At 48.8% G+C, this 26,509-nt stretch overlaps 1 protein-coding gene across 16 annotated transcripts; it reads right to left on the reverse strand.

Moving 5' to 3' along the window:
* Positions 1-23,570, reverse strand: LOC102547047 (uncharacterized). 16 transcript variants are annotated; one of them, XM_006247223.5, is made up of 4 exons: positions 17,578-18,891; positions 17,206-17,286; positions 7,154-7,347; positions 1-2,296 (listed from the first exon to the last, which is right to left on the reverse strand). In XM_006247223.5, the coding sequence occupies exons 3-4, from the start codon at positions 7,206-7,208 to the stop codon at positions 1,563-1,565; spliced, it is 789 nt and encodes a 262-aa protein (XP_006247285.1). In that variant the 5' UTR covers positions 7,209-7,347; positions 17,206-17,286; positions 17,578-18,891; the 3' UTR covers positions 1-1,562. The 16 variants fall into 16 exon arrangements, 12 of the variants coding, with proteins under 12 accessions (XP_006247285.1, XP_038943320.1, XP_006247283.1 ...); XM_039087392.2 differs by lacking the exons at positions 17,206-17,286; positions 17,578-18,891 and adding exons at positions 13,417-13,480; positions 14,034-15,780; XM_006247221.3 differs by lacking the exons at positions 17,206-17,286; positions 17,578-18,891 and adding exons at positions 13,124-13,325; positions 13,417-13,947.
* Positions 23,571-26,509: the final 2,939 nt, after the last annotated feature.

Raw genomic sequence — 26,509 nt, forward strand, 5'->3', positions numbered from 1 at the left:
CTTTTTTCAAATATTTATTTATTTATTCTATATGAGTACACTGTTGCTATCTTCAGACACACCAGAAGAGAGCCTCAGATCTCATGACAGATGGTTGCGAGCCACCGTGTGGTTGCTGGGGTTTGAACTCAGGACCTCTGGAAGAACAGTCAGTGCTCTTAACCACTGAGCCATCTCTCCAGCCCCACAGTTAAATCTTAAAACAAGAAAGAAGGAAAGAAAGGAAGTCATCTAGAGGCATGAGACAGTAAGGAAAAACAGTAACATCACCCCTTCTCGTCTCTACCTTCCAACACGGGGCATTTCAGATTTAATTAAATTAATTAATGTGTGTGTGTGTGTGTGTGTGTGTGTGTGTGTGTGTGTGTGTGTGTGATACCATATGCACATGGAAATCAGAGGACAACTTATAGGACTCATGTCTCTCCTTCCATTCTGTGGGGGCATCTCCACATGGTAAGCATCTCTTGTAAGGGAGAGGAAAAACATGGCTGTTGCAAGTTGAGTGTTAGGATTTTCTTTTGAAGTGGGGTTTGGTTGTCTTTGCTTTTGTGTTTTGTTTTACTTTGACAGAGTTTCCCTGTGTAGCCTTGACTGTCCTGGAACTCAATCTGAAAACCAGGCAGGCCTCAGACTCAGAGATGTGCCTGCCTCTGCCTCCCAAGTGCTGGGATCAAAGGCCTGTGCCACCATTACCCTGGAGTAGGCAGCAGGATTCTTGTAAGCCGTGATGAAGAGATGTTTTGGGCTTCGGCCAAAAAAGAGGTTAATAATGGGACTAGGGATGTAGTTCAGTTGAGCTAGTGCTCCCCTAACACAAACAAAGCCTTGGGCTCAAACCCCAGCATCCCATAAACGGGGCATGGTGTCGCTTGAGAAGTGAAGGGGTTCATGGTCGTCCTTGAGTACACAGGGAATTTAAAGCCAGCCTTGGCTACAGGAGACCCCGTCTCTAAGGGGCTAGAGGGTGAGGAAAGGCTCTGTGGCTCGACACAAGAGCACAGTCGCCTGCCTGAAGACCCTCATAATGTAGCACGGATGAATGGCCCTTAGGAGTGGGTCCTCTTGGCGACACCAAGTCTGTCAGGAGATACCACAGGGGCCTCCCGAGCTGGTTCGGTGCAGCTATTCTGAGAACAGAAAGAAGGGCCCTACTGGAGTAAGGTCACATCAGGTCCCTGGGCATTTCTTCCTCTGGACGCCAAAGAAAGTGTCATTGTGTGTATGGACGGAGCTGCCAAGCTGCAAATGTCAAGCAAGGTTGTGCAGGTGAGAGGGGGTGTCAGCGGGCAAGCTGGCCCAAGAGGATGGCTTTTATTAGAAACCTTTGGTGGTTTTTTTTTTTTTCAGACTTTTTTTCTAATTTAGTCTTGGCAAAGTCTGGGTGTCCTCAGCCTCAGGGCACTTCTGATTTAATGCAAGGTGGGCTATGGAGTGTAAGAAAGGAGACAGCAATTCAAGACAAAGGCAGGAGGACACTAATCGAAACATGTTAGTTACACTAAAGACTCGAATAAATCAGCGCCCCACCCCCACCCCCAGTCGGGGCCTCAGTTTCCTCATCAGCGAGACACAATGAATTGGTCCAGCCGTAGGCTCTGTGTACCCCTGGACAGAATGCCAGGATCAAGCATTCCACGTCCTATCCTCTTGAGACAGGAGAATAAGCCAGCCTCCAGAAACCCTTTAGAACAGACCCAGTTCTGTGCAGAAGACTGTAGTTGAGGTTGCTGGGTTCTGGGATCCCTCCACCCCTCAATGCACGCCCGCCTCGTTGCCAACTCATAGTTGATCAAGTGTCTGGGGGTCTTCATGTAGGTCCCACAGTAAGTTGTCACACTCATGAGCAGACAGACCTCTGCGGTAGGGGGCGCAGGGCTCAGAGGTCCTGGTCCCCGCCCCATCCAGCTCCAAACTCCGGCGCTCTGGCAGCCGCAGTGGACCCTTGAGGGCGTCGGGCCCTGACGCGCCCGGCTGAGACCTGGCGCCTTCCGAGGCGTGACCGGGGCTGGGCGGTGGCGCTGCCCAAGGGACGAGGGTCCCCGCCACGGATCCAGGGCCCTTCTCGGACATGCCAAGCTCAGCATTCGCCCGCCTTTTGAGGCCATCACGGGAACTCCCCGGGAAGCCGCGGCACGTGCAGCGGGGCCGGGGCCATGGCAACCCTGGTGCGCACCGCCCGGCCCCCGCGCCACCCCCGCGTCTGCCGCTGTCTCGGCGGAGCTCCGCGTCGGGGCTGCTGATTGTTCACCCGAGACTGGCTGGCTCTGCTCAATTTCCAGACGCCTCCATGGTCCTGGGGGAGGAGAGGAGGAATCTGTGCTTAGAAAAAACCAGGCATAATAACCTGCTGCTCTTTGGATGCAAGTGTGGCAGGAGCAGCCCCATTTCACAGATGGCAAAGCTTGGGGCTCACAGCAGGCGGTCCCGGGAGGCCCTCCGCCCTCTGGATTATAGGGCCAATTCTCTTCACCTACCTGGCTGTGGCCCCTGAGGAGGAGAGGGCAGTCTTCAAGGGTCTCTGACCCCTGTTGGAGCATACTAAAGAGGCTTGGGATCCCCTTTAGGAAAGACCCCACCTCCCTGGCTCCCCCCATACTTCTCAGAGCCCATAGTTTAGCTACAAAACACGTGGTATGTGGTGGTGGACATCCATAGCTTACTGTAAGACCTAGGTCTTAGTTTCCCCTTTCATTCCACCAGAATTGGAAGCCAAGGACCAAATTCCCTGTCTTCTCCTTCCTAAGTCCAATTAGAAACTATTTGAATGCCTCCGAGTGTGTTACTTGAGCGAGCCCCTTCTCTCTTGTGGGTTCCTTTTGTTTTGTTTTTGGTGCTTACATGTTCCCAACCACCCGATGTATTTTATATTTTAGGCCTCAATTTCCCTATCTATTTAGGGACTAAATTAACCCCTAAGATGCCTCCCAACGGTGTTATTCCAAGATACTAGCATTCACTAATTTTCTTCGCAGGCCTAAGCAAGGGGTTTCTTTTCATTTTTGCTCTTTCACGATTGGGTTCACCTCCCCAGCACTGTGTACCTATCGCACTCAATAAGAGATTGGGAGGTGGGGGAGCTCAGCAAATAAAGGCCAGGACACCAAAGCTGATTGATGGGCTGAGCTGCAGTCTCAGGACTCAGTGGTATAAGAAATGAGCCAACTCCCTCAAGATTTCCTCTGATCTCCATCCATGACATGACCTGTACACACACAGAGGGGGGGGAGAGGGAGGGGGGAGGGAAAGAGAGAGATGAGACAGGGAGGGGGAGGGGAAGGAAGAGAGGGGGAGGGGAGGGGAAGGAAGAGAAAGAGAGACAGGGAGGGGGAGGGGAAGAGGGAGGGGAGGGGGGAAATATTTGGCTGGGCAGAGGTGGCACACACCTTTGATCCCAGCACTTGGGAGGCAAAGGCAAATCTCTGAGTTCGAGACCAGTCTGGTCTACAGAGTAAGTTCCAGGACAGCCAGGGCTAAACAGAGAAACCCTGACCCCCTGTTGGGGGTGGGGGGAGAGAAAAGATTAGGGGCCCGGAGATAGCTCAATCTGGATTAGTTTGCTAAATAAGTACAAACAAAGCCTGTGTAAAATAGACAAGCATCACCGTATATACTTGTACACTTTTGTCTTTTAAAAAAATATTTACTTTGTAATTTCCTTCTGTGTGTGTGCCTGAGTGTATGTCTCTGTGTGTGCCTGAGTGTGTGTCTGTGTGTGTGCCTGAGTGTGTGTCTGTGTGTGTGCCTGAGTGTGTGTCTGTGTGTGTGTCTGAGTGTGTGCCTGAGTGTGTGTCTGTGTGTGTCTGTGTGTGTGTCTGTGTGTGTGCCTGAGTGTGTGTCTGTGTGTGTCTGTGTGTGAGCCTGAGTGTGTGTCTGTGTGTGAGCCTGAGTGTGTGTCTGTGTGTGTGCCTGAGTGTGTGCCTGAGTGTGTGTCTGTGTGTGTGCCTGAGTGTGTCTGTGTGTGTGTCTGAGTGTCTGTGTGTGTCTGTGTGTGTCTGTGTGTGTGCCTGAGTGTGTGCCTGAGTGTGTGTCTGTGTGTGCCTGAGTGTGTGTCTGTGTGTGTGCCTGAGTGTGTGTCTGAGTATGTGTCTCTGTGTGTGCCTGAGTGTGTGTCTGTGTGTATGCCTGAGTGTGTGTCTGTGTGTGTGCCTGAGTGTGTGTCTGTGTGTGTGCCTGAGTGTGTGTCTGTGTGTGTGTCTGAGTGTGTCTGTGTGTGTCTGAGTGTGTGTCTGTGTGTGTGCCTGAGTGTGTGTCTGTGTGTGTGTCTGTGTGTGTGTCTGAGTGTGTCTGTGTGTGCCTGAGTGTGTGTCTGTCTGAGTGTGTGTCTGTGTGTGCCTGAGTGTGTGTCTGTGTGTGCCTGAGTGTGTGTTTGTGTGTCTGAGTGTGTGTCTGTGTGTGTGCCTGAGTGTGTGTCTGAGTGTGTGCCTGAGTGTGTGTCTGTGTGTGTGCCTGAGTGTGTATCTGTGTGTGTGCCTGAGTGTGTGTCTGTGTGTGTGTCTGAGTGTGTGTCTGAGTGTGCACCTGAGTGTGCACCTGAGTGTGTGTCTGTGTGTGTGCCTGAGTGTAAGTCCGTGTACCACACATGGTGTGCAGGAGTCCGAGGAGGTCGGAGGACATGTTAGATTACTTGGAGCTAAGCAGTTGTGAGCCACCCACCACGTGGCCATGAGAAAATAAACCTGGTTCCCCTGCATGAGCAATTAAGTATTCTTAACCAGGAGTCATGACAACCTGCCTCTTAGGCAGGGTCTCACCATATAGCCCTTGCTGGCTGGGAACTCACTAAACTGGCCCACAATTTACAGAGATCTGCTGACCTGTGACTACAGAGTGCTGGGATTAAAGGCCTGCACCACCATCCCTGGCTAACATTTGTAATCCCAGTACTGCTGAGGGAGAGACAGTTGGATTCCTGGAGCTTGCTGGTTTATCAGACAGTTTAGCATGCTTAGTGAGTTCCAGACAGGGGCATAGCCTTTGTCAAAAAAAAAAAAAAAAAAAAAAATCCGTAAGGAGCTGGAGAGATGGCTCAGTGGTTAAGAGCACCTGTTGCTCTTGCAAAGAACCTGGGTTTGGTTACCAAAACACACATGACATCTTACAACTATCAGTTCCAGGAAATTAGAAACCATCTTCTGGGGGGTTGGGGATTTAGCTCAGTGGTAGAGCGCTTGCCTAGCAAGGGCAAGGCCCTGGGTTCGGTCCCCAGCTCCGAAAAAAAAACAAAAAACAAAAAAAAAAAACAAAAAAAAAAAGAAACCATCTTCTGACCTTATAGGTACATGAAAGCAAAATACTCCTAAGAAACCAGTCGGTGGTGGTGCATGCCTTTAATCCCAGCACTCAGGAGGCAGGGGCAGGGGCAGGGGCAGGGGCAGGGGCAGGGGCAGGGGCAGGGGCAGGGGCAGGGGCAGGGGCAGGGGCAGGGGCAGGGGCAGAGCAGGGGCAGGGGTAGGGGCAGGGGCAGAGGCAGGTGGATCTCTGAGTTTGAGGCCAGCCTGGTTTACAGAGCAAGCCAGGGCTACACAAAGAAACCCTATCTCAAAAAAACAAAACAAAACAAAAAAACAAAAACAAAAAAAACAAAAAACAGGTTGGGGATTTAGCTCAGTGGTAGAGCGCTTGCCTAGCGAGCGCAAGGCCCTGGGTTCGGTCCCCAGCTCTGAAAAAGAAAAAAAAAAAAAACAAAAAAACAAAAAAACAAAAAACACCACCACTCATATGCATTAAATAAATCAATCTAAAAAATAAGTACATAAATAAGTAATAAAAGTGGTGGGCGCCCAAGGATTACCACCAAAGATCATCCTTTGCCCGCCATGTGTAGTGTGACCATGTGTTGTACATGTGACCCACATGTACAACTTAGGGTGCTGGGGTTTGGACCCAAACTTTGTGCCTACGAGGCAAGTACATGCATCCCGAGTGCTTTTTGTATTTTTAAAAATATTTTGTCATTGCGTTCCTTACTTATTTATCTGGATTTGTTATTGTTGTTTGTTTGAGACAGGCTCTCACTTGTTTTGTAGCCCTGGCAACACTGAGATTCATTGTGTAGAGTGGGCTGGTTTCAAATCCACATTGCCTCTGCCTGGGAAGTCCTGGGATTGAAGGAGTTGGGGCCACCGCCACACCCAATGTGTGTAGATGTTTTGTTTGCTTGTATATCTGTGCACACCTGGGTCTGTGGAGGCCAGAGGAGAGCATCGGGTCCCACAGAACTGAAGTTACAAAGGTTGTGAGCTGCGGTGTGGGTGTTGGGACTGGAACCTGGGTCTCTGGAAGAGCAATTAGTGCTCTTAAGCACTGAACCATCTCTCTAGCTACCACTCCCCCAGCCCCGGGTGCTTGTGTGTGTGTGTGTGTGTGTGTGTGTGTGTGTGTGTGTGTGTATGCTAGTGCATGTGCCTGTGTGTTTTTCTTTTCAAGACAAGGTCTCACCACTAAGTTTTCCAGATCAGCCCATTGTCTTTCCATTCTTTTGCCTTAGCTTTCTGAATAGCTGGGATTACAGCCCTGTACCACAAGACCCAGCTTCAATGAAGACCAAAGGTACCTTGGGCCACCCCTTTTCTGTTAGCACATTTCTAGAGATGACCAAAACCAAGATGGCGCACACCTTCCATCCCAGCACTTGGGAAGCAGAGGCAGGCAGATCTCTGTGAGTTTGAGGCCAGCCTGGTCTCCATAATGAGTCCTAGGCCAGCCAGGCTACAAAGTGAGGCATCCCCCCAACACACACACATACACACACACACACACACACACACACACACACACACAAAGGAAAAAGAACAGGTTTATTTTTTTTCAACTCTTTTTTTTTGTTTTGTTTTGTTTTGTTTTGTTGTTTTTTCCAGAGCTGAGGATTGAACCCAGGGCAAGCCTCTACCACTGAGCTAAATCCCCAACTCCAAAGAACAGGTTTATTAACCATATGAAAGACCTGAGAGTCTCTGGGGGTTGAGGGGGGAAGGGGTGGAGACTCAGGGGAATGGAGGGCTCCTGAGGCTGGTGGGCAGCGATAGAATCTCTCTGTTCCTTTTTCATTGGCTCTTGTCACTCGAAATCCTGGTTCTTTATCGTCCCGATTTGTTGAGAACAAGGCCGAGAAACAATGGCTTATGTCTGATAGATAAGGAAATTTAAGTACCTGACTTGGCTAAGAGCACGCCACAAGATAGGATACAAGGTACTAACAGCCCCATCAGGGCTCACCGTGTGCCGAGACAGCAGCCAACTGGGTGACACCCCAGCTCCTTCTCCTTGTGTGGTAGGATGACTCTGCACGACTCAGGCCAAGTCTTGGGAGCACGTCACTGGCTCTCCTGTCGTCAGTCTCTTTATCTGTGTACGAAGGTTTAAAACCGTGAATAGGTACAGCAGCCTCTGGGAGTACATAGAGAGCTTTGGACTGGGACAAGGTTTCAGATGAGATCAGTGTGCTGGTGCACACCTATAATCCCTGTACTCTAGAGTCTCAGGCAGGAGGATTGCTATGAGTTTGAGGCCAGCCTGAGTTATATAGTAAGTTTCAAGCCAGCCTGGACTAAATAGTAAGACCAACCGATTTAACAAACTTTAAAAACCGAGACAAGGCTGCTGGACACGGTGCGTGGCGCATGCCTTAATCCCCAGCACTTGGGAGGCAGAGGCAGTGGGTCTCTGTTTTGAAGCCAGCCTGGTCTGTGTAGTAAGTTCCAAGCTAGCCAAAGCTACACAATGAGACCCTGTCTCAAAAATAAAATATATATTTTTTAAAATGGGGTTGGGTGGGGATTTGGGAATGTAGATCATTGGCAGAATGTTTGCCTATCTTGGATGGGGATCTGGGTTGGATTGTGTAAGCCAGATAAAATGTTGTAGACCCATGATCCCAAAACTTGGATGGCGAAGGTGAGAGGATGCTACTACATAGCAAATTTGCAGTCACCTAGTCATTTGATATCCTATTTTTTAAAAAAAAAGTTTCACCAGCAAAACAGTTCAGTGGATAAAGGGATCTGCCACGCAAAGCCGATGACCTTCAAACCTTCAAACCCCTGGAATGCCCTGTGGAAGAAAACAACCAATACCTAGAACTTGCTCTGTGACTGCCACACACACACACGCACGCACGCACACACACACACACACACACACACGCACGCACGCATGAACACATACACATGCATGCACACATATACACACACATGCATGCACACACACATACACACATACACACGTGCACACACACGTATGAACACATGTACACACATACACACACACGCATGAACACATACACACACATGCATGCACACACATACACACACACATGAACACACACGCACGCACACACATACACACATGCACACGAGTTTTCACACTGATAGCAAATAATCTGTTTTATTGATTTGTGTGTGTGCAGGTGTGCACATGTCATGCCACAGTGGGTATTTGGAAGTTAAAGGACAATTTTCAGGAATCAGCTCCCTTCTTCTACCCTGTGAGTCCCTGGGATTGAGCTCAGGTCACATCGGGCTGGGTGACAAGTGCCCTTACCTGCTGAGCCATCTCACCAGTCCATTAAATAAATATCTATTTTAAAGTTTCAAATTTACAATTGAGATAAATTTACAACGACAAAGGTTTATTTCTTTGCTGTGTTAATGCCCGTGCACCATGTTTGAGCATTGCCTGGGGAGGCCAGAAGAAGACGTCAGATCCCCTTAGAGCTGCAGTTACAGGCACTTGTGAGCTGCCTAGTGTGGGCGTTGGGAACCAAACCAGGGGCCTCTGGAAGAGCAAGTGTTCTTAACTGCCCATCAATCTTTCCAGTCCTAAATATACAGTGTTAGTAATGGCAACAGATTGAGGTATGTGAGACAGAACTCTGCAAGTACAAAGGATAAATACTCTGAAAGTAAACTCTTCTCAGCCTCCGGGTGCCACTCCGACCAGAAGAGGGCATCAGATCCCATTACAGATGGTTGTGAGCCACCATGTGGGTGCTGGGATTTGAACTCAGGACCGTGGGAAGAGCAGTCAGTGCTCTTAACCACTGAGCCATCTCTCCAGCCCTCTTACTGGTTTCTTAAATGTCCCGCAGAATCCAAAATGCTCGCTTTTAGAGATTTTGTTTTTTAAGTTTTAAAAATGACATTTATTTTGCGTGTGTGTACACATAACACACAGCATACTTGTGAGAATCAGATGACAGTTTCTGGAATTGGTCCTCTCCTATCCTGTGGGTCCGAGGTGTTCCAGGCTTAGTGGCAGGTACATTTAACCCCCCAGGCCATCTCACTGGCCCTCTTTAGAGCAATGTATATCAAGATTTGGTTGACAGGGCACCAGTCAGAATCAACTATATCACAAACACTAGAAGGGGAGAGACTGCTTTAAAGAACTTGCCAACTGTGTTTTTCCACAGTAGAGGAGAGAGGAGGAGACTTCTGAAGGTCCCCCACTTCTACATAGGGAGGGAGACTGAAGCTATGCCTGTTCAGATTCATGCTTGGTCTAGAACCCAGGCTACTGGCACTTTGCACCTGACCAGTGTGGTTGTTTGAATAAAAATGGCCACCATAGACTCACAGGAATGGTATTATTGGAGGCGGGGCCATGTCATGTCACAAGGGGTGGGCTTTGAGGTTTCAGACGCTCAAGCCAGGCCCATCGTCTCTCTCCTCCTGCTGCTTTCTGATATGATGTAGAACTCTCAGCTACCTCTCCAGTACCGTGTCTTTCTGCGTGCCACCATACTTCCCACCACAGTGATAATAGACTAAACCTCTGAATCATAAGCCAGCCCCCCAAGTAAATGTCTTCCTTTATAAGTGTTGCCATGGTCGTGGTGTCTCTTTCAATTAATCTTTTTTTTTAAGATTTATTTATTCATTTTGCATGAGTACACTGTAGCTGCCTTCAGACACACCAGAAGGGGGCATCGGATCCCATTACAGATGGTTGTGAGCCACCATGTGGTTGCTGGGAGTTGAACTCGGGACCTCTGGAAGAGCAGTCAGTGCTCTTAACCACTGAGCCATCTCTCCAGCCCCGTGGTGTCTCTTTACAACAATAAAAATTCTAAGACATCCAGTATTGTGTAGCCTCCATGTGTGTGCCTGTGTGCCTGCCTTTGTGGGGGTCCTTATTAACAAGCACCTCTTCCAAATAGAGGTTACATGTGACCTGGTAACACACATGTGAAATAAAGCGGAGTCCCTTCTGTTCCAGTGACCAGGGTGGACAAGGGTGTCGCAGCACCTCCCTTCCCCCACACTTCATCATGAAGAAGCTTAAAAGTAGTTCCTCCAGTTGGCAGGATATTTGAACCTGTCTCCAGTTAGGGCATGGCACAGCCCTTAGCACACACTTTTAATCCCTCTGGCTGAAATACAGACACAGGTAGAAGAGAGTACAGCCCAGGAATACAGTTCATAGAGAGCAGGGCAGTAGAGTTGAGAGGGAGGGCAGAGCAGCACAGAGAGGAAGGAGGAGAGTTTTATCAGGAGAGTTCTACAGAGACGGACTGAAGAAAGACACAGGTGAACACAGAACACACAAGAGAATGAGAAGGAGCCAGATTAGAAAAGATTGCTAGAGTTAGTTTGAAGCCAAGCAGAGCGACTCCGAAGCCAAGAGAAAAGCTTGATTGAATCAGTCACCTGGAGAGGAGTTTGAACCAGAACAGCTGAGTTGAACCAGCCAGCCAGAGTCAAGAACGAACCAGAAAGGGTGAGCTTATTCAGCAGCAAGTCTCGGAGGCTGAAAGCATTCTGTGCCTAGATTAGCTTATACAGAGGCTGGAAGCTTCCAGGCCTAGGCCTAGGTGAGCAGTGAGAGGCAATAAGCTTCAGAGATGATGAATGATACAGGAGAATAAAGGCGCCATTTGCATCCTCCCCTCAGTTCAGCTGGAGAGAGAAGAGCTACAAGGTAGTGACCTTTGTTGGGTGTGAGAACAGGGCCAAAGAGAGGTGGGAGCAGGTGAGTGGTCTCTGATGCCCCCACAGAAGAGGAGACATGAGGACAGAGAAGATATGACCCAGCCCCTTTGGGCCCCAGATTGGAGTCCGAGCCCTTGCCCCAGCTCAACACTTCTAACTGGTTTGAGGGGCAAGGGTCAGAGTTCACAATAACGTCACACCAAAACTTTCAGTCCATCATCCATCAGCTCTATGCTTCCTCTATGTGATAACCCCATCCTTCCCATGGCTCCCTGTGATCCAGGTTGAGTCCCCATGGCTCTTGAACACCCCTGGTGGGGGGCATTCCTGCCTCAGCCCTTGTACTTCCCTTTGCGGAAAGCCACTTCCCTTCATTTCTGCAAGGCTGCACCCACTTCTCCCCTGTGCTCAGCATCCTGTCAGCGTGGGCACTTCTACTTCTCTATAGGTAAGGGTCACCTGCCCTTGGTTGCTTCATGTTCCCACAGTAACTGTGATATCCACACACTTCCCTTTGGGCAGGAGCTCTCTGGTGTCCAGGGTAGAACCAGTTACAGGTGGTTCACTCAGAGCATTGGCTCCTGAATAACATAATTGACTCCCCTTTAAACTGCCCCCTCGCCAAGAGACTCTTCCTGAGCACTCCGGTGTCCAGGAGCTTGGTCACATGACCCGGGCATTCCTGGCGTATGTTACTGAGCCACAGGCAGTTAGAACGGCACAAGGGTAAATCTCGCAGGACAGTGTCGGGTGCCTGGTTGAAACAGCTCACCGTGGGGCTGATAGGGAACCTAGTGGGAGGGGGAAGGAAGTCCTATTGCAGAAAGGGAGTGCCACAGGGCTCCTGAGGAGCAGGTAGAGAGAGGGTGTGGTCCCTGCCCTCTGCCAGCTCACAGCACACGCCAAGCTGGAGATTAGAGAACAGCTGTCAAAACCCAGCGTCTGCAAAACTTCAGACCTGGTATCCCCTCCCGTTTCCGGGCTCCGTGCCCTTAACCTGCCCTTGCTTCCCCCAGATGAATCAGCAGGTTCCAGCCCCTAGGGTTCCTTGCAGCACATCCCTAGGGGAAGTTGAGAGGCTCAGGCGTGACGTTAAGAAATACACATCGGAGGGCAGGAGGCTCTAAAACCATCAGCAGCCTGGCTGAGGGTTACCCAGGGCCCAGTCTGTGCCCGTGAAGCCTCCAGTCTAGGAAACAAGCAAAGCTCAGCTGAAAACCAGCAGCTTGGCTGGGAGGCAGTTTGAAGGACAACAACAACAACAACAACAACAACAACAACAACAACAACAAGAATGAAAGCAGGTGTGTACCCTGCTTGAAACTACCTCTTCGATGAAAACCAAAATATAAAAGGGAAGAGGACAGCGAGATGGTGTAGTGGGTAAAGGTGCTTGCTGCCAAACCCTGACAGCCTGAGTTCAATCCCTGGCACCCACACAGTGGAAGGAGTGAAGTAACTTCCATCTAGAGACTGCACCATGGTCCGTTTGCATACATATAAACACACACACACACACACACACACACACACACACACACACACTAAATAAATACATAAACGAAATAATAAAAATGTTAAAAAAAGATACACAAAGGCAATACTTCCTCATTTTAAAGATGCTGCTTGGGACCTAGGTGAGCTCCCCTGGCAAGTTGGGCATCACTGCCCCTCTTAATACTCAACCTCCATGGGTAGAGGGATGGCTCCACAGTTAAGAGCACTGACCGCTCTTCCAGAGGACCAGGGTCTGATTCCCAGCACCAATATGGTAGCTCTCAACCATTTTCAACTCTAGTTTGAGGGGATCTGATGTCCTCTTCTGGTCTCCATAGGCACCAAGCACATAGGTGGTGCACATGCAGACGACACACCCATACTCAGGAAACAATAAGTCTAAAATATCTGCCTTCCTCATAAGTTGCATTATGGCTAGATCTACCCTCAAAGATTTGAGTACCTTGGCTAAGGGTGTAGCTCAGTTGACACAGTGCTTGCCTGGCAGGTTCAAAGCCTTTGGTTCAAGCCCCAGCCCAGCATAAACCAGGTGTAGTGGTCCATACTTGTAATCCCAGCACTCTGAGATACAGCAGAAGGATTGAGAGTCCAAGGTTTTCCTCCACTATATAATAAATTTGAAGCTACCCTGGGGCTACATGAGACTGTCTCAAAACAAACAGCAAAGCACTTACATAGTTAAAGCATGCATGACATCAGACTCCCAGAGGATCCTATGAAGACCCACAATTCCTTCAGCTTACAATAGGGAAACAGGCTCAGACTGGATAAGATGCATCTTAGACTACTGTTAGGACTTGAAGCCCTCCAGAACTTGCTACTGTCCTGGCGTGGCCACAGCTCTGGAAGGCCAATGCTTCAGTCGTTGTTCGATTGCTATGAAGAAACACCATGAGCATAATGACTCTTATAAAGGAAAGCATTTAACTGGGGGCTTGCTTACTGTTTCAGAGGCCCAGTCCATTACCATCATGGTGAAGAGCACGGCGGCAATCTTGATCTGGAGCAGTAGTTGAGAGCTACACCCTGATCTGCAAGCAGAGAGACTCTGGGCCCAGCACAGGCTTATGAAAACTCAAAGCTCACCCTCCCAGTGACACACTTCCTGCAGACCACACCGCCCAATCCTTCTAATCCTTTCAAATAGTTCTACTATGCGGTTAACTAAGCACTCATATATATGAGCCTATGGGGCCATCCCCATCCAAACCACCAAGGCCAGTTTGAGGAAAGTGACCATGAGCCTATGAGACAGCAGAAGGTTGAGACCCGGCATGGTAACCAGCTGTCACACCTGGGCGGGGTCTGAGTTACCATGTTAGGTCACATGATACGTTTTTTTTTATTTCTAGGGCTTTGCTTTCCATGTTTGTGACTGAGGATAAGAATACTCACATCAGGTAGCACTGGAGAGGAGCTGTGATGTGTGTCACCTCTGAGAGCAGCCTGACACACGTCTGCTACTAGTCTGCCTGTCATTCTGCTATTCTCAGAGGATCTCACACTTCGATGAAATATCCACAGGGACATTTAAGGGACAGTCTGCTCCCCTCCCAGGGGCATCCTAGACCTTCCCTCACTCACCTGGCAGGTCTCTCTCTACCCTTACGAGAATCCCTGCCATGACCTGGCTGGCTGGGCTGGACAGATCTTCATACACACCACAAGTCCATCATGTGGTCACTGGACTCGGCTCCAGTAGTGGCTGGAGCCCAGACATGCCAGGCAGGCTGCCAGGACTTCCTTAGTAGGAGGCCCCGGCCACTCCCTGTGGGCCCCTCTATTCTGGGAGCTGTAATTTACACATGCTTCCCCACCCTACTTGCTATCTGTAGCCACAGTCACAGCTCCCAAGGGCCCTGCCCATCCCCAACTAACTGGCCTTTCATAAACAGCTTTCAAGCTGCCCTGCTATCTTAGACACTAGGGCGCTGGGAGGGGGCCTGCCACCCTGGGAGGATCTCAGGGAGAAGCTGGTCTAGTGTGGGCTGCATAGAGGAGTCCTTAGCCACAAGAGACAGGGATAGCATCTACCAAGCCAGACCCCAATGTCTGCTGAGCTGGGTGGGGTGCAGAGCAATTGAGAGCCTGTCATTACCTGCCCCCAACCCCTACCCCAGCACACACATACACCCTGTACCCTAGGAACTGGGTTCCTGCCCGTGTTCTAGAGTTCCAGTTTGCTCAGCCATGGGGTCATGGAGAGAGAGAGAGAGAGAGAGAGAGAGAGAGAGAGAGAGAGAGAATTTGTGTGTGTGTGAATGTGTAATGTATGATGGATATGATATATGCGTGTGTGTGTGAATGTGTGTGAATAAGTGAGTACATGTGCGTATGTGTGTAAAAGGTATATGTGTGAGTCTGAGTGTGTATGAATGAGTGTGTGATGGGTATGTGTGTGAAAGTATATATGAATGAGTATGTGACAGGTGTGTGTGTCTGACATGTGTGTGAATGTGTGTGACATGTATGTGTGAGAGTGAGCATGTGTGTATAAATGTGTGTGAGAATGTATATGAGTGAATGTTTATGTGAGTGTGAGTGTGTGACAGGTGTGTGTGTATGAATGAGTGTGTGATTGGTATGTGTGAGTGTGTAAGTGTATGTGTGAATTAGTGTGTGGGACATGTGTAAATGAGTGTGTGGGAAATGTGTGTGAGTGTGAGCATATGATGTATGAATGTGATGAGTGTATGTGAGTGTGTGTGACAGGTGTGTGTGACATGTATGTTTGTGAGAGTGAGCATATGTGTGTATGAGTATGTGATAGGTATGTATGTGAGTATGTGTGTGTGTGACAGATATGTGTATGTGTGACAAGTGTGTGAATGAGTAAACGGGTGTATGAGTATGTAAACAGGTATGTTTGTGAGAGTGAGCATATGTGTGTATGAGTGTGTGTGTGAATGAGTATATGTGTGAGTGTTATGTATATGTGTGTAAGTGTGAATGAGTGTGTGTGTATGTGTGACAAGTGTGTGAATGAGTAAACGGGTGTGTGAGTGTGTAAACAGGTATGTTTGTGAGAGTGAGCATATGTGTGTATGAGTGTGTGTGTGAATGAGTATATGTGTGAGTGTATGGATATGTGTGTAAGTGTGAATGAGTGTGTGTGTGTGAATGTGTGTGTCCTTCTCTACCACCTCTGTCACCTCAGGACCCTTCCCAAGCTCTCCCTCCCCTCAGCACTCTTCCCTCATCTGTCTCCCTCTTGCTCTCTGGGTCTCAGCTTAGAGGCTGCTTCTCATGACGTCACAGCACATGCACACATCTATCCTGACTGGGATGGGCATCGCGTCTCAGCTCCCCAGAGGCACAGTGTTCTCATCTGTGCCCTCCCTGGGCAACTAGGAACAAGCCCGGATGGTTCCTCTTTTGGGTTTCATTTGTTTCCCTAGCACTTGGCATACAACAGGCCTTCAAGGAACGTCTTGAAAGAAGATGTATAAATAAATAGATAACCGAGTGCTCTGGCCACTCTGGGGATGGGGACTTGGGATGGCTCTTGGTTACCTTGTACCCTCCATTTTCTAGGAAAGCCTAAGTTTCAATGGTCGTGTCTTCCCGTTTGCTCCATGAGATAGGGTCTCGTTTAGCTCAGGCTACCCTCAAATTTGCTTTTCCACAAAAAAAAATAATGATCTGTAATAAATCCTCCTGCATCCACCTGTGTGCTAGGACTGCAGGTGTACACCTCTATGCTCCAGTTTGTGTGCTGACAGAAATCCCACGGATGTGCTAAGTGTTCTCCCTACCACCGGGCTACATTTCTAGTCTCACTCCTCATGTCCTTCTGACTTCAGTGTTCTGTCCTCCTGTCCTAGAACTACAACTGCGGGCTCGCCACACTCTGTCTATCCTGACCTGCAAAACACAGTTACTCGGGCCATGGGCTTGCCCAAGGGAACCCCAGAGTTCCTGAGAAGTTGCTACAAACAGACAGGCATTTCTAGATTGAGAGGGGGGCAGGTAGAAAGGGGACCAGGAGTCACCAACAGGAAACCCATCCTCATGTCAGCTTGGATGCCCAACTGACATCACACCATGTTCTACTGCAGCTTCCTGGAAATGGACTCTCCTCTGGGGCTGGAAAATGGCGTCTTCAGCAGCTTCCAGCATTGGAGACCATGACACCCACTCCTGGGAGTGAAGTCAAGGAGCCAAGATGTAGGGCTCCAGCCTTTTAAGGAGACAGCACAAGAGCAGCGAGGTCTCTGTACAACACTTTCCTCCCACTTCTGCTGGGAGATGTTCAGAGTTAAGCCCAGTGAGGACAACAGAGTTGACGGCAAAATACATAAGGCGAGAACAGCCCTGTGACCAGGCTGTGTCCGCATCTCAGGACCTCCGCATGCTCAACACCAGCATGCTCCTCCCCTGACCATGCTTTTCTCCGCCCCCTTTTCCTCCTCCCTCCTTTGTGTGTGTGTGTGTGTGTGTGTGTGTGTGTGTGTGTGTATGTGTGTGTGTGTTTGTCTTTCAAGACACAGTTTCTTTGTGTAGCCCTTTCTTTCTTTCTTTTCTTTTTTTATTTCCCTCCTCTCTCCTTATTCTTTCTGTTTGACTGGGTCTTTTTATGTTGCCCCCAAGCAACTAGGTTCAGGGATCCCACAGCCTCAGCTTCTGGATGCTGGGACTCCAGGCACATGGCACTGATTTTGTTATCAATCGTTCTACTATTTCAAGTGTTCATCAACTAAGTTATGCCATCACCCTTCCATGCATGTTATATCTGTGTGTATGAGTGCAGACTCACCAGGCTATGGGATACGTGAGGGTCAGGGGACAGCTCCCAGGGTCAGTTCTTTCCTTCCACTATGGCTTCCGGGAATTGAACCTATGTAAGCAGACCTACCGTGAGACAAAGACTGTAACCGGATGAGCCATCTTGCTGGGCCCAAGTCTTTGTTTAAATGGTCCCTGTTAAGTCAGGTCTTCCTTGATCACTCCACTTTAAGTCATCATCCCTGCCTCATGTAAGTGTGTGTGAGACAGGTCTCACACATGCAGCCCAGGCTAGACTTAGACTCATCTTACTTCATACTACCTACTAAGTGATAGACTCACAGGCATATACCCCCACCATTAAATCGAATCCCCACCCCTCCACCTCCCCCCTGCTTCTCACCAGGCCTTTTCCACGATGCTTGCCGCTGACTGGCACACTGGGTTGACCTTAAGGATGAGTGTTCTTGCAAGTCATCTATCTCCTTTTCGGTTCCTCTCAGAGCTCAGTCAATTCCGTCCAGACGGAACTCTGATGTAGCTTTCCATTACCGTGTTACAAATCCAACCCCAAATTTCGCAGCTCGCACAAGCAAGTATTTATCTCTAAGGCGTGTGAGTCCCCCTAGGACTGTGGCCCTCTCAAGGACAGCTTGGGTGGAGATGTGTCCAAGTTTATTCATGAAGAACCAGCAATCCATGGCCCTCTCTGACGAGGTCCTCTCCCAGGACTGTAGGGTTCAGCAGCTGTTTGCTGGCCAGGGCAGAGCTGCAGCCTTGTAACTCAGCTTTGGGAGCCATGGCCCTTCACTTCATGCTGGAATGGACACCAGAGGGTGAGCACGTCAGGGCGTCTGGGAGACTGTCAACTCTGTCAGCAGCAGCATGAGGCATAGAGAAGGCTCCCAGGAAACAGGGGTAGAAAGAGAATGAAAAAAAAAAAAAAAGGGAGCTGTCACTGGAACTCATGTCTGTGATCCCTGGATTCAGAAGGCTGAGGCAGGAGAATGAAGAAGTGTCTGGCTTGCATTGAGAATTTGTGGTCAGCTATGGACATACACACACACACACACACACACACACACACACACACACACACAGAGAGAGAGAGAGAGAGAGGGAGAGAGAGAGAGAGAGAGAGAGAGAAAGAGAGAGACAGAGAGAGAGACAAAAAGAGAGAGAGAGACAGAGAGAGAGAAACAGACAGAGAGGCATTTTAGCATTGTCATGTGGCATTTAATTTTTAGTTCTCTTGGGGATTTAGCAGCCGTGACCATTAACTTATCCCAAAGGACCTTAAAGCACCCAGTGTTCTCCCCACCACCCCCTCCATGCTCTTATAGTCCACCCCACCCCAGCAAGTGAGTGACTGTGGGCACATTCCGAAACACACTGGCCTATTGTGTAGACGGAAATACACACAGATGTAAACAAGAACCACAGTGCAGGGCACACCCACCCCCAGACGGAACCATGGTGCACAGTCGTGTGTGTTCACACCCTGGAGATGACCCACACAGCTCCCTGATATCACAGCATTTGTGGGTCACATGGAGTGACCGAGTGCCCATGGCCAGTATCCTAGAGTGTTGCTTAGCCTAACCAGAGAAGCCACCCTGGGGTGGCACCGCCTAGCTGGGTCACATGGCCTAGATATCAGGTTTATCATTTGGGCCAGAGATAGTCATATGCTTCAGGACCTTGCAGGCAGGGGACAAGACACAGGGGCTGTTTTCTGTTTACTATAGAACCTGTATTACCCAGCAGGGTGGTGTGTGTGTGTGTGTGTGTGTGTGTGTGTGTGTGTGTTTTCAAACCTGACTTATCTATCAGCTTTCAAACTTTCTGCAGTGAAGAAAATTGACAAGAAAATTGATTTGCTGGCTGGGTAAGGTAGTGCACACCAATCCTTGCACTTGGAAAGGAGAGGGTAGAGGCTGAGGAGTTCAAGGCCAGCCTCAGCTATATGAGAACCTGTCTCCAAATATATATGTATATTCTTTATACACTAGTAACAAAACTATATACACATATATAGATTTTATATATGCATATATATTTTATACATATAGTTTTATTATACATACAACACACACACCCCGTCTTAGTAGTTAGGGTTTTATTGCTGTGAACAGACACCATGACCAAGACAAGTCTTATAAGGATAACATTTAATTGGGGCCGGCTTACTGGTTCAGAAGTTCAGTCCATTATCATCATAGTGGGAGCAGGGCAGCGTCCAGATAGGCAGGCACAGTGGCAAACTCTACACACCTCCATGTCTGATGTCAAAGTGGTCTTCAGATTTCCAACTCCCTTTTCATCTTTGTTGATTTCAACAAAGTTCTACTGGGCTGGTTCTACTCTCTGTTAGCAGCTTTGCTCCGCAGACAGCCCACAGTGCTGGCATCTCCAATATCTTGGGGTCTCTGGGGCAACTTCAATGTTATGGCTTCTTGTTTCAATGCCTGGGATTCACACACGAGCTGGGCTCCTCCAAAGGAGCTGGCATTGCTTCTGCAGCTCTGCCCTCTATAGCGCTCTAAGCTCAGGTGGATCCACTCCACTGCCACTGCTGTTCTTGGTGATCATCCCATGGTGCTGGCCTCTCCAGTCTTCTGTTGCAACTAGGCTTCACCAATAGCCTCTCACAGGCTCTCTTCATGGTGCCAAGCCTCGAATCCTTTGCATGACCTCTTCTGTCCTGGGCCATCAACTACAACTGAGGCTGCACCTTCACCGAGGGCCTTCCATGCTCTCTCACAGCACCAGGCCTCAGCTGTGCTTCATGACCCTTTCATGTTTTCACAACCAGTACCACCTGGGTGACTCTCAGCCATTAGCAAGTACAGCTGCAGCATAAGGTACAACCTTGGCTAACACTGAAACACAGCTTCTTTGTTCTCTTAGGAAACACTTCCCAGAAGATTCCGACTCAGTAATGCTGGTCTCTCCTTAACCTCTCCTAATTTCTTAGCTCCCTCTGACCAGCATCAATTGTCCCAGTCGTTCCTTTCATTTTTCACTCTAAAGTCAGGGCCACATGGCCGAAGCTGCTGAGTTCTGCTGCTTGCTAGGGCTGGAACATGGCCCCCTTGTTCTATTACATTATCACCAGAGCTTTCTGTTGTCCAACCCCTTCACCACCTAAGCTTGGCTGTCCTCGAACTTGCTCTGTTGACTAACTTTGAACTCTGAGGTCTGCATGCCTGTCTCCTGGGATTACAGGTATGTACCACCATGCCTGGACTTAAGCTTTTTTTCACCTAGAACTTGTTCTGTCCCAGGCTGGCCTTGAACTCAGAGATTGGCTTGGCTTTGTCTCCTGGAATTAAAGGTGTGTGCCACCATGCCTGGATCTAAATTTAGTTGGGTAGGATCCTGCTCCAAAGCCCCTCTCCCTTTATCTGTCATCTCCTAGAACACAGGATTCAGCTCCGTTTCACTTCCTGGTGCCCCTTTAATATATGAACCAAATATTTTATATTTTTCCTTTCTAAGCTTGCTATGCACATTCAAAATGCTCTCCATGGGGCTGGGGATTTAGCTCAGTGGTAGAGCGCTTACCTAGGAAGCGCAAGGCCCTGGGTTCGGTCCCCAGCTCCGGAAAAAAAAAAAAAAAAAAAAAAAGAACCAAAATGCTCTCCATGAGGAAAAATGTCTCTGTTTGGGCTTTTTTTTTTTTTTTTTTTTTTTTTTTAAGAATTATTTATGAGTACACTGTAGCTGTCTTCAGACACACCAGAAGAGGGCATTGGATTCTATTACAGATGGTTGTGAACCATGTGGTTGCTGGGAATTGAACTCAGGACCTCTGGAAGAGCACACAATGCTCTAAACCGCTGAGCCATCTCTCCAGCCCCTATCTGGGCTTTTTTTTTTTTTTTTTTTTTTTTTTTTTGAGAGTTCCTTTGTCAATGCAATTAATACAAATCTATCTTAGCCTCAGGTAGACTCCTCAGACAAGGGCAAAAAGCAGCCACATTTTCACCAAAATATCACAAAAACAGTCTCTCGGCTAAGCATTACTACAATCCTTCTCCTCTGAAACCTCTAGAACCAGGTTTCCACAGTTCAAATCACCCTCAGCAACAAAGTCTTCCACATTCCTACTAGCATGCCTATCTTAAAGCACTCCACTTAAAGCATTCCATGGCTTTCCAAATCCACATTCTTCCAAACAAAAGCATAAGCAGGCCTACCTCAGCAATACCCCAGTCCCTCGTGCCAACTTCTTAGTTAGGGTTTTACTGCTGTGAGCAGACACCATGACCAAGGCAACTCTTATAAAGGACAACGTTTGATTGGGGCTGGCTTACAGGTTCTGAGGTTCAGTCCATTATCATCAAGGTGGGAGCATAGCAGCATCCAGGTAGGCATGGTGCAGGAGGAGCTGAGAGTTCTATGTCTTCATCTGAAGGCTGCTAGTGGATGACTGACTTCCAGGCAGCTAGGATGAGGGTCTTAAGCCCACACCCACAGTGACACACCCACTCCAACAAGGCCACACCCCCTAATAGTGCCACTCCCTGGGCCAAGCATATACAAACCATCAAATACATATATTACAACACACACACGCACACACACACACACACACACACACACACACACACACAATTTCAAAGGATTTGTTTACTTGTATGTGCATGGGTGTTTTATCTACATATATGTTTATGTGTCACTGGTGTGCTGGGTGCCTGCAGTTACAGATGATTGTTAGCCACTGTGTGGGTGCTAGGAATTGAACCTGGATCCTCTGAAAGGGCAGCCAGTACTTCTGTCCTCTAGACATCTCACCGGCCCTAGAAAGATTTTTTTTTTAAGTTTCATTTATGTGTGGCTGAGTGGGTTTTATGTGCACCATGTGCAACTCAGGTGCCAAAGAGGCCGTGAGAGAGCATCGGTTCCCCTGAAATGGGAGTTACAGGCAGATGCGAGCCATTTAGTTGGATGCTGGGAACCAAACTTGGGTCCTCAGCGTGATCAATACCACTTTGTTTTTGTGACTTTTGTTCAGTTGGTTTCTTTGTATATCCCTCGCTTGCTGTCTTGGAACTAGTTCTGTAGACCAGGCTGGCTTCTGCCTCTACGTCCTGAGTGCTGGGATTAACGGTGTGCAACATCACTGACAGCACATTGGGTACTTTTCTATTACCCTAACAAAACACCTTGACCAAGGCAGTTTCAGAGGGCGAGCCCATCCATGCCTAGATGCTGCCATGGTGCCAAGTTGAGAGCTTATATCTTAATCCACAGTGAGGAGGGGAGGAAGGGCAGAGGGGGGAAGGGGAGGGGGAAGGGGGAATAGGAGAGGGAGAGGGAGAGGGAGAGAGACTGAGCTGGGCTTGGTGTATGCTTTTGAAGCCTCAAAGCCCATCCTCAGTGAGACACCTCCAACAGTAGCACACCTCCTAATCCTTACCAAATAGTTCCACAGCAGACGGGGGGGGGGGGCACCAAGCATTTAAGTATATCAGCCCATGGGGGTCACCTTCATTCAAACCACCACATGTTCTTAACCACTGAATAATGTCCTCAGCCCCTGCATTGTCTTCTTTTTCTTTGAGACATCTCATGTGGCCAAGTATGTTCCCGAACTCCTGATTCTTCGGCCTCCAACTCTCGAGTATCGTGATTATGAGTGAGTACCACTGCCCCTGGCTTCAGCACAAAGTCTCCAAAAGGAATCTCCAACACCCTCAAGCCCTTTCCAAGCCTCAGAGTCAATGCTAATATGAAGACAATGGCTGGAACCTGTGTCTCATGAATGAATGAATGAGAACAAAGGAGAAAGTAATACAAGGCCAGAATCCTTGCTAACCGGCACATCCCTTTTCTTGTATCGCCGCTTCCAGAATACCAGCTGACTTCAAGAGCCCTCACCCCAGCCGAACCTTGTGCTACTTCCTCACTCTCATGACCTTAGACTCATCACTGCCTCTCAGCCACATGCTCCCCATCATGTGTGTTCTGTAGCAACAAGGCTCCCAGAATACAAAAGGCTCTTATTCTGGATGAACTCTTATTTTGGTGGGTGTATCTGGGGAATCAGGTCCATGGAACTGAAGGTTCAGAGCCACCGGTGCTGCTGGCTCCCGGTTATCATCAACATCAGCTCTGCCCTGCCCCGGAGAGGGGAGCTTCTTGGAGAAGCACCTAGCTCAGGGGAAAGTATGAAATGTCTCAGCCACCCCTTCCTTTGTTAGTGCCAGCCACCCCAGTCAGACTGCTGGGTGTGACCTGACGGAGGCCAGCAGTCTCTTTCCGCATCACTCACGCTGTAGAAATGGAACCAATGAGTCTTCCAGTCATTCGGGCAACAGTTTTTAATATTCGAACAAGAAAATTTTAATTCTTTTTTTTTAAAGATTTTACTTATTTACTTCATGTGAGTACACTGTTGCTGTCTTCAGACACACCAGAAGAGGGCATCAGACCTCATTACAGATGGTTGTGAGCCACCATGTGGTTGCTGGGAATTGAACTCAGGACCTCTGGAAGAGCAGTCAGTGCTCTTAACCGCTGAGCCATCTCTCCAGCCCCTTTAATTCTTTTTTATTGATTAATTCTGTTATTTGACAATTTCATGTGTGTATATAACTTATTTTATTTTGTTGTTTGTTTTTTGAAACCGTGTCTCGCAGTGTAGCCTTGGCTGGCTTGGAGCTCTGTAGACAAGGCTAGTCTTAAACTCACCGACCATCTCTGCCTCCTGTCCCAACTATTTAATGTATGAGCATGTGGAGGTCAGAGGGCAATTTGTGGGAATCAGTTCTCTCCTGCTCTGGGTTCAGGGGGATGGAACTCAGGTTGCCAGACTTTTCAGTGAGTATCTTTACCACTGAGCCATCCATCTTACTGGCCCAACATTTATTGATCAGCTCTTCTAGATCAGGACTCTGATGAGAGTAAAACCAAGAAGGTCTCTGCATGCTGTGGGGTAGGTAGTCTAGGAGTGAGGGATGACTCATCAGGAGAAAGACAGGGGCCTGGGGAGATACGTATGAGGCCCTGCTCTTGGGAGTCAGCAGGATAAGCAACATTACAGACATCTTACGTGAAGAGCTGAGTCCTAACCCCAGGCAGAGGCTACAGCACATGCAAAGGAATGGGAGTAAGAACCTTAAAGTAATTGAAAGAAGACAAATGTGGTTGTGACTTCCACTTATGTATGGAATTACAAAGCATTGCAGACACCTCAAGGAACACATGCACGGGAGAGGGCAGTGGAAACCAGCTCCCTTAGAGGGGACACTTCTCAGGCAAGAGCTGGGAGGGTGTGAAGGCTTCTAGGCATGCGTGGAAAGAAACACATGTGTGTTAGTCAGGGTTCTCAAAGGAACGTGACAGACAGAATGAACTAATAAATGTATTAAAAAGGGATTTATGGTGCTGGAGAGATGGCTCAGTGGTTAAGAGCACTGGCTGCTCTTCCAGGAGTCCTGGCTTCCATTCCCAGCACCCACATGGTGGCTCACAACTGTCTGTAGCTCCAGTTCCACAGGATTTGACACCTTCACACAGATGCACATGCAGACAAGACACAAAGGCACATATAGCAATAATAATAATAATAATAATAATAATAATAATAATAATAAAAACATTTAGAAAAAAGAAGAAAGAAAGAAAAGCCAGGGGGCTGGAGAGATGGCTCAGTGGTTAAGAGCACTGACTGCTCTTCCAGAGGTCCTGAGTTCAATTCCCAGCAACCACATGGTGGCTCACAACCATCTGTAATGAAATCTGATGCCCTCCTCTGGTGTGTCTGAGGACAGCGACAGTGTACTCATTTATATATAATAAATAAATAAATATTTTTAAAAAGCCAGGTGGTGGGTTGGGGATTTAGCTCAGTGGTAGAGCGCTTGCCTAGCAAGCACAAGGCCCTGGGTTCGGTCCTCAGCTCCAAAAAAAAAAAAAAAAAAAAAAAAAAAAAAAAAAAGCCAGGTGGTGGTGGCACACATGTCTTTAATCCCAGGAGGCAGAGGCAGGCAGATCTCTGAGTTTGAGGTCAGCAGAGTTCCAGGACAGCCAGGGCTACAGAGAGAAATTCTGTAAGGGGGAGAAGAGGGGTAGAAAAAAAAGAAAGAAGAAAGAAAATGACCTTTTTAAAGATATTTCTGAAAAATATGTTGTTTAATTTCCCAGTGTACCTCTAGCCCTTGCCTGTAGGTCAGCCCCTGAGAGACAAACTGTTTGGTTTCAGACTCCAGGCCCAGCTGCATATTTTACATATCAAACAAGACCTCTAGGATCTCCCAGCATCCCTCAGTCCCTGGCTTCCCTGTCCCCAGCCCTGAACTTTCCAGCCCAAGTTCCCCCAGAGGCTCTTCCCTATATAATCCATTTTGGTCTCCTCTTCTTTTTCTGCCAGTTTGTTCTCTCTCTGTCTCTCTCTCCCTCCCTCCCTCCCTCCCTCTCTCTTCCTTCCCACATCGACTCACCCAAGAGCAGCTTCCCAGTAAACCTGCATTTAATACAACCTAATCTGACTTGAATTGGCTCACTTCTCCAGCGGAGACATAACTTATCACAAACCACTACATTAACGTCAGGAAACCACGTGAAATTCTGTAGTGGAGAGTGTGTGCACAAGCAGTGTTCCCTTAGCATCGCTGCTCCAGAGAAAGATGTGGGACTGTTAGATGCAATGTTCCCTCCTTCCACACTAGTTCTCCCACCTCATCTTACTGTCTACTGGAAAGCGTGCAGGGCAGCAGCAGACCCGTTTAACAGCAAGCAGTACACAGTTTCCACCTGAAGCCCAGAGAGAGAAAAGATCAAATGTTCAGCTAAGGCAGCCCAGCCAGTGGGGAATGCCAATCCCTGGACCTGCCTGCCTGCCTGCCTGCCTGCCTGCCTGCCTGCCTGCCTGCCTGCCTGCCTGCCTGCCTGCCTTCCCTGGACCTGCCCTGCCTGCCAGCCTGCCTGCCTGCCTGCCTGCCTGCCTTCCCTGGACCTGCCTGCCTTCCCTGGACCTGCCTGCCTTCCCTGGACCTGCCCTGCCTGCCTTCCCTGGACCTGCCTGCCTTCCCTGGACCTGCCCTGCCTGCCTTCCCTGGACCTGCCCTGCCTCCCGCCCTGCTTATTCTCCCCCCTCTCCACCACCTATCCTGAGGAATGATCCAGGGGGTTTAAGATAGGAGAAGGAGCTGAAGAGGCTGGGACAGGGAAGGCAGGCAGGGAGGGAGGGACACAAATAAACATTAGGCAGAAGGTTCTCCTAGAGTGACTCTAGGCTGCCAGGGGAGGTGAGAAGAGAGATGGAGATGGAGACGGAGACGGAGACGGAGACGGAGACGGAGACGGAGACGGAGACGGAGACGGAG

Source organism: Rattus norvegicus, chromosome 10, assembly GCF_036323735.1.
Source record: "Rattus norvegicus strain BN/NHsdMcwi chromosome 10, GRCr8, whole genome shotgun sequence".
NCBI lineage: Eukaryota > Metazoa > Chordata > Mammalia > Rodentia > Muridae > Rattus > Rattus norvegicus.

What these genes read in the sequence shown, in the direction of transcription:
- LOC102547047 (XM_063270141.1), bottom strand. Translation starts at nt 21,554, where the DNA reads ATGCCTACCTGGATGCTGCTATGCTCCCACCTTGATGATAATGGACTG. An exon ending in TGGACTGAACCTCAGAACCT is followed by an intron (nt 7,348 to 21,493) that starts GTAAGCCAGCCC and finishes CTTCGTACACAG; the next exon opens with ATAAAGAGACTGACGACAGG. An exon ending in GGCTGCTGTCTCGGCACACG is followed by an intron (nt 2,297 to 7,218) that starts GTGAGCCCTGAT and finishes CTCCTCCCCCAG; the next exon opens with GACCATGGAGGCGTCTGGAA.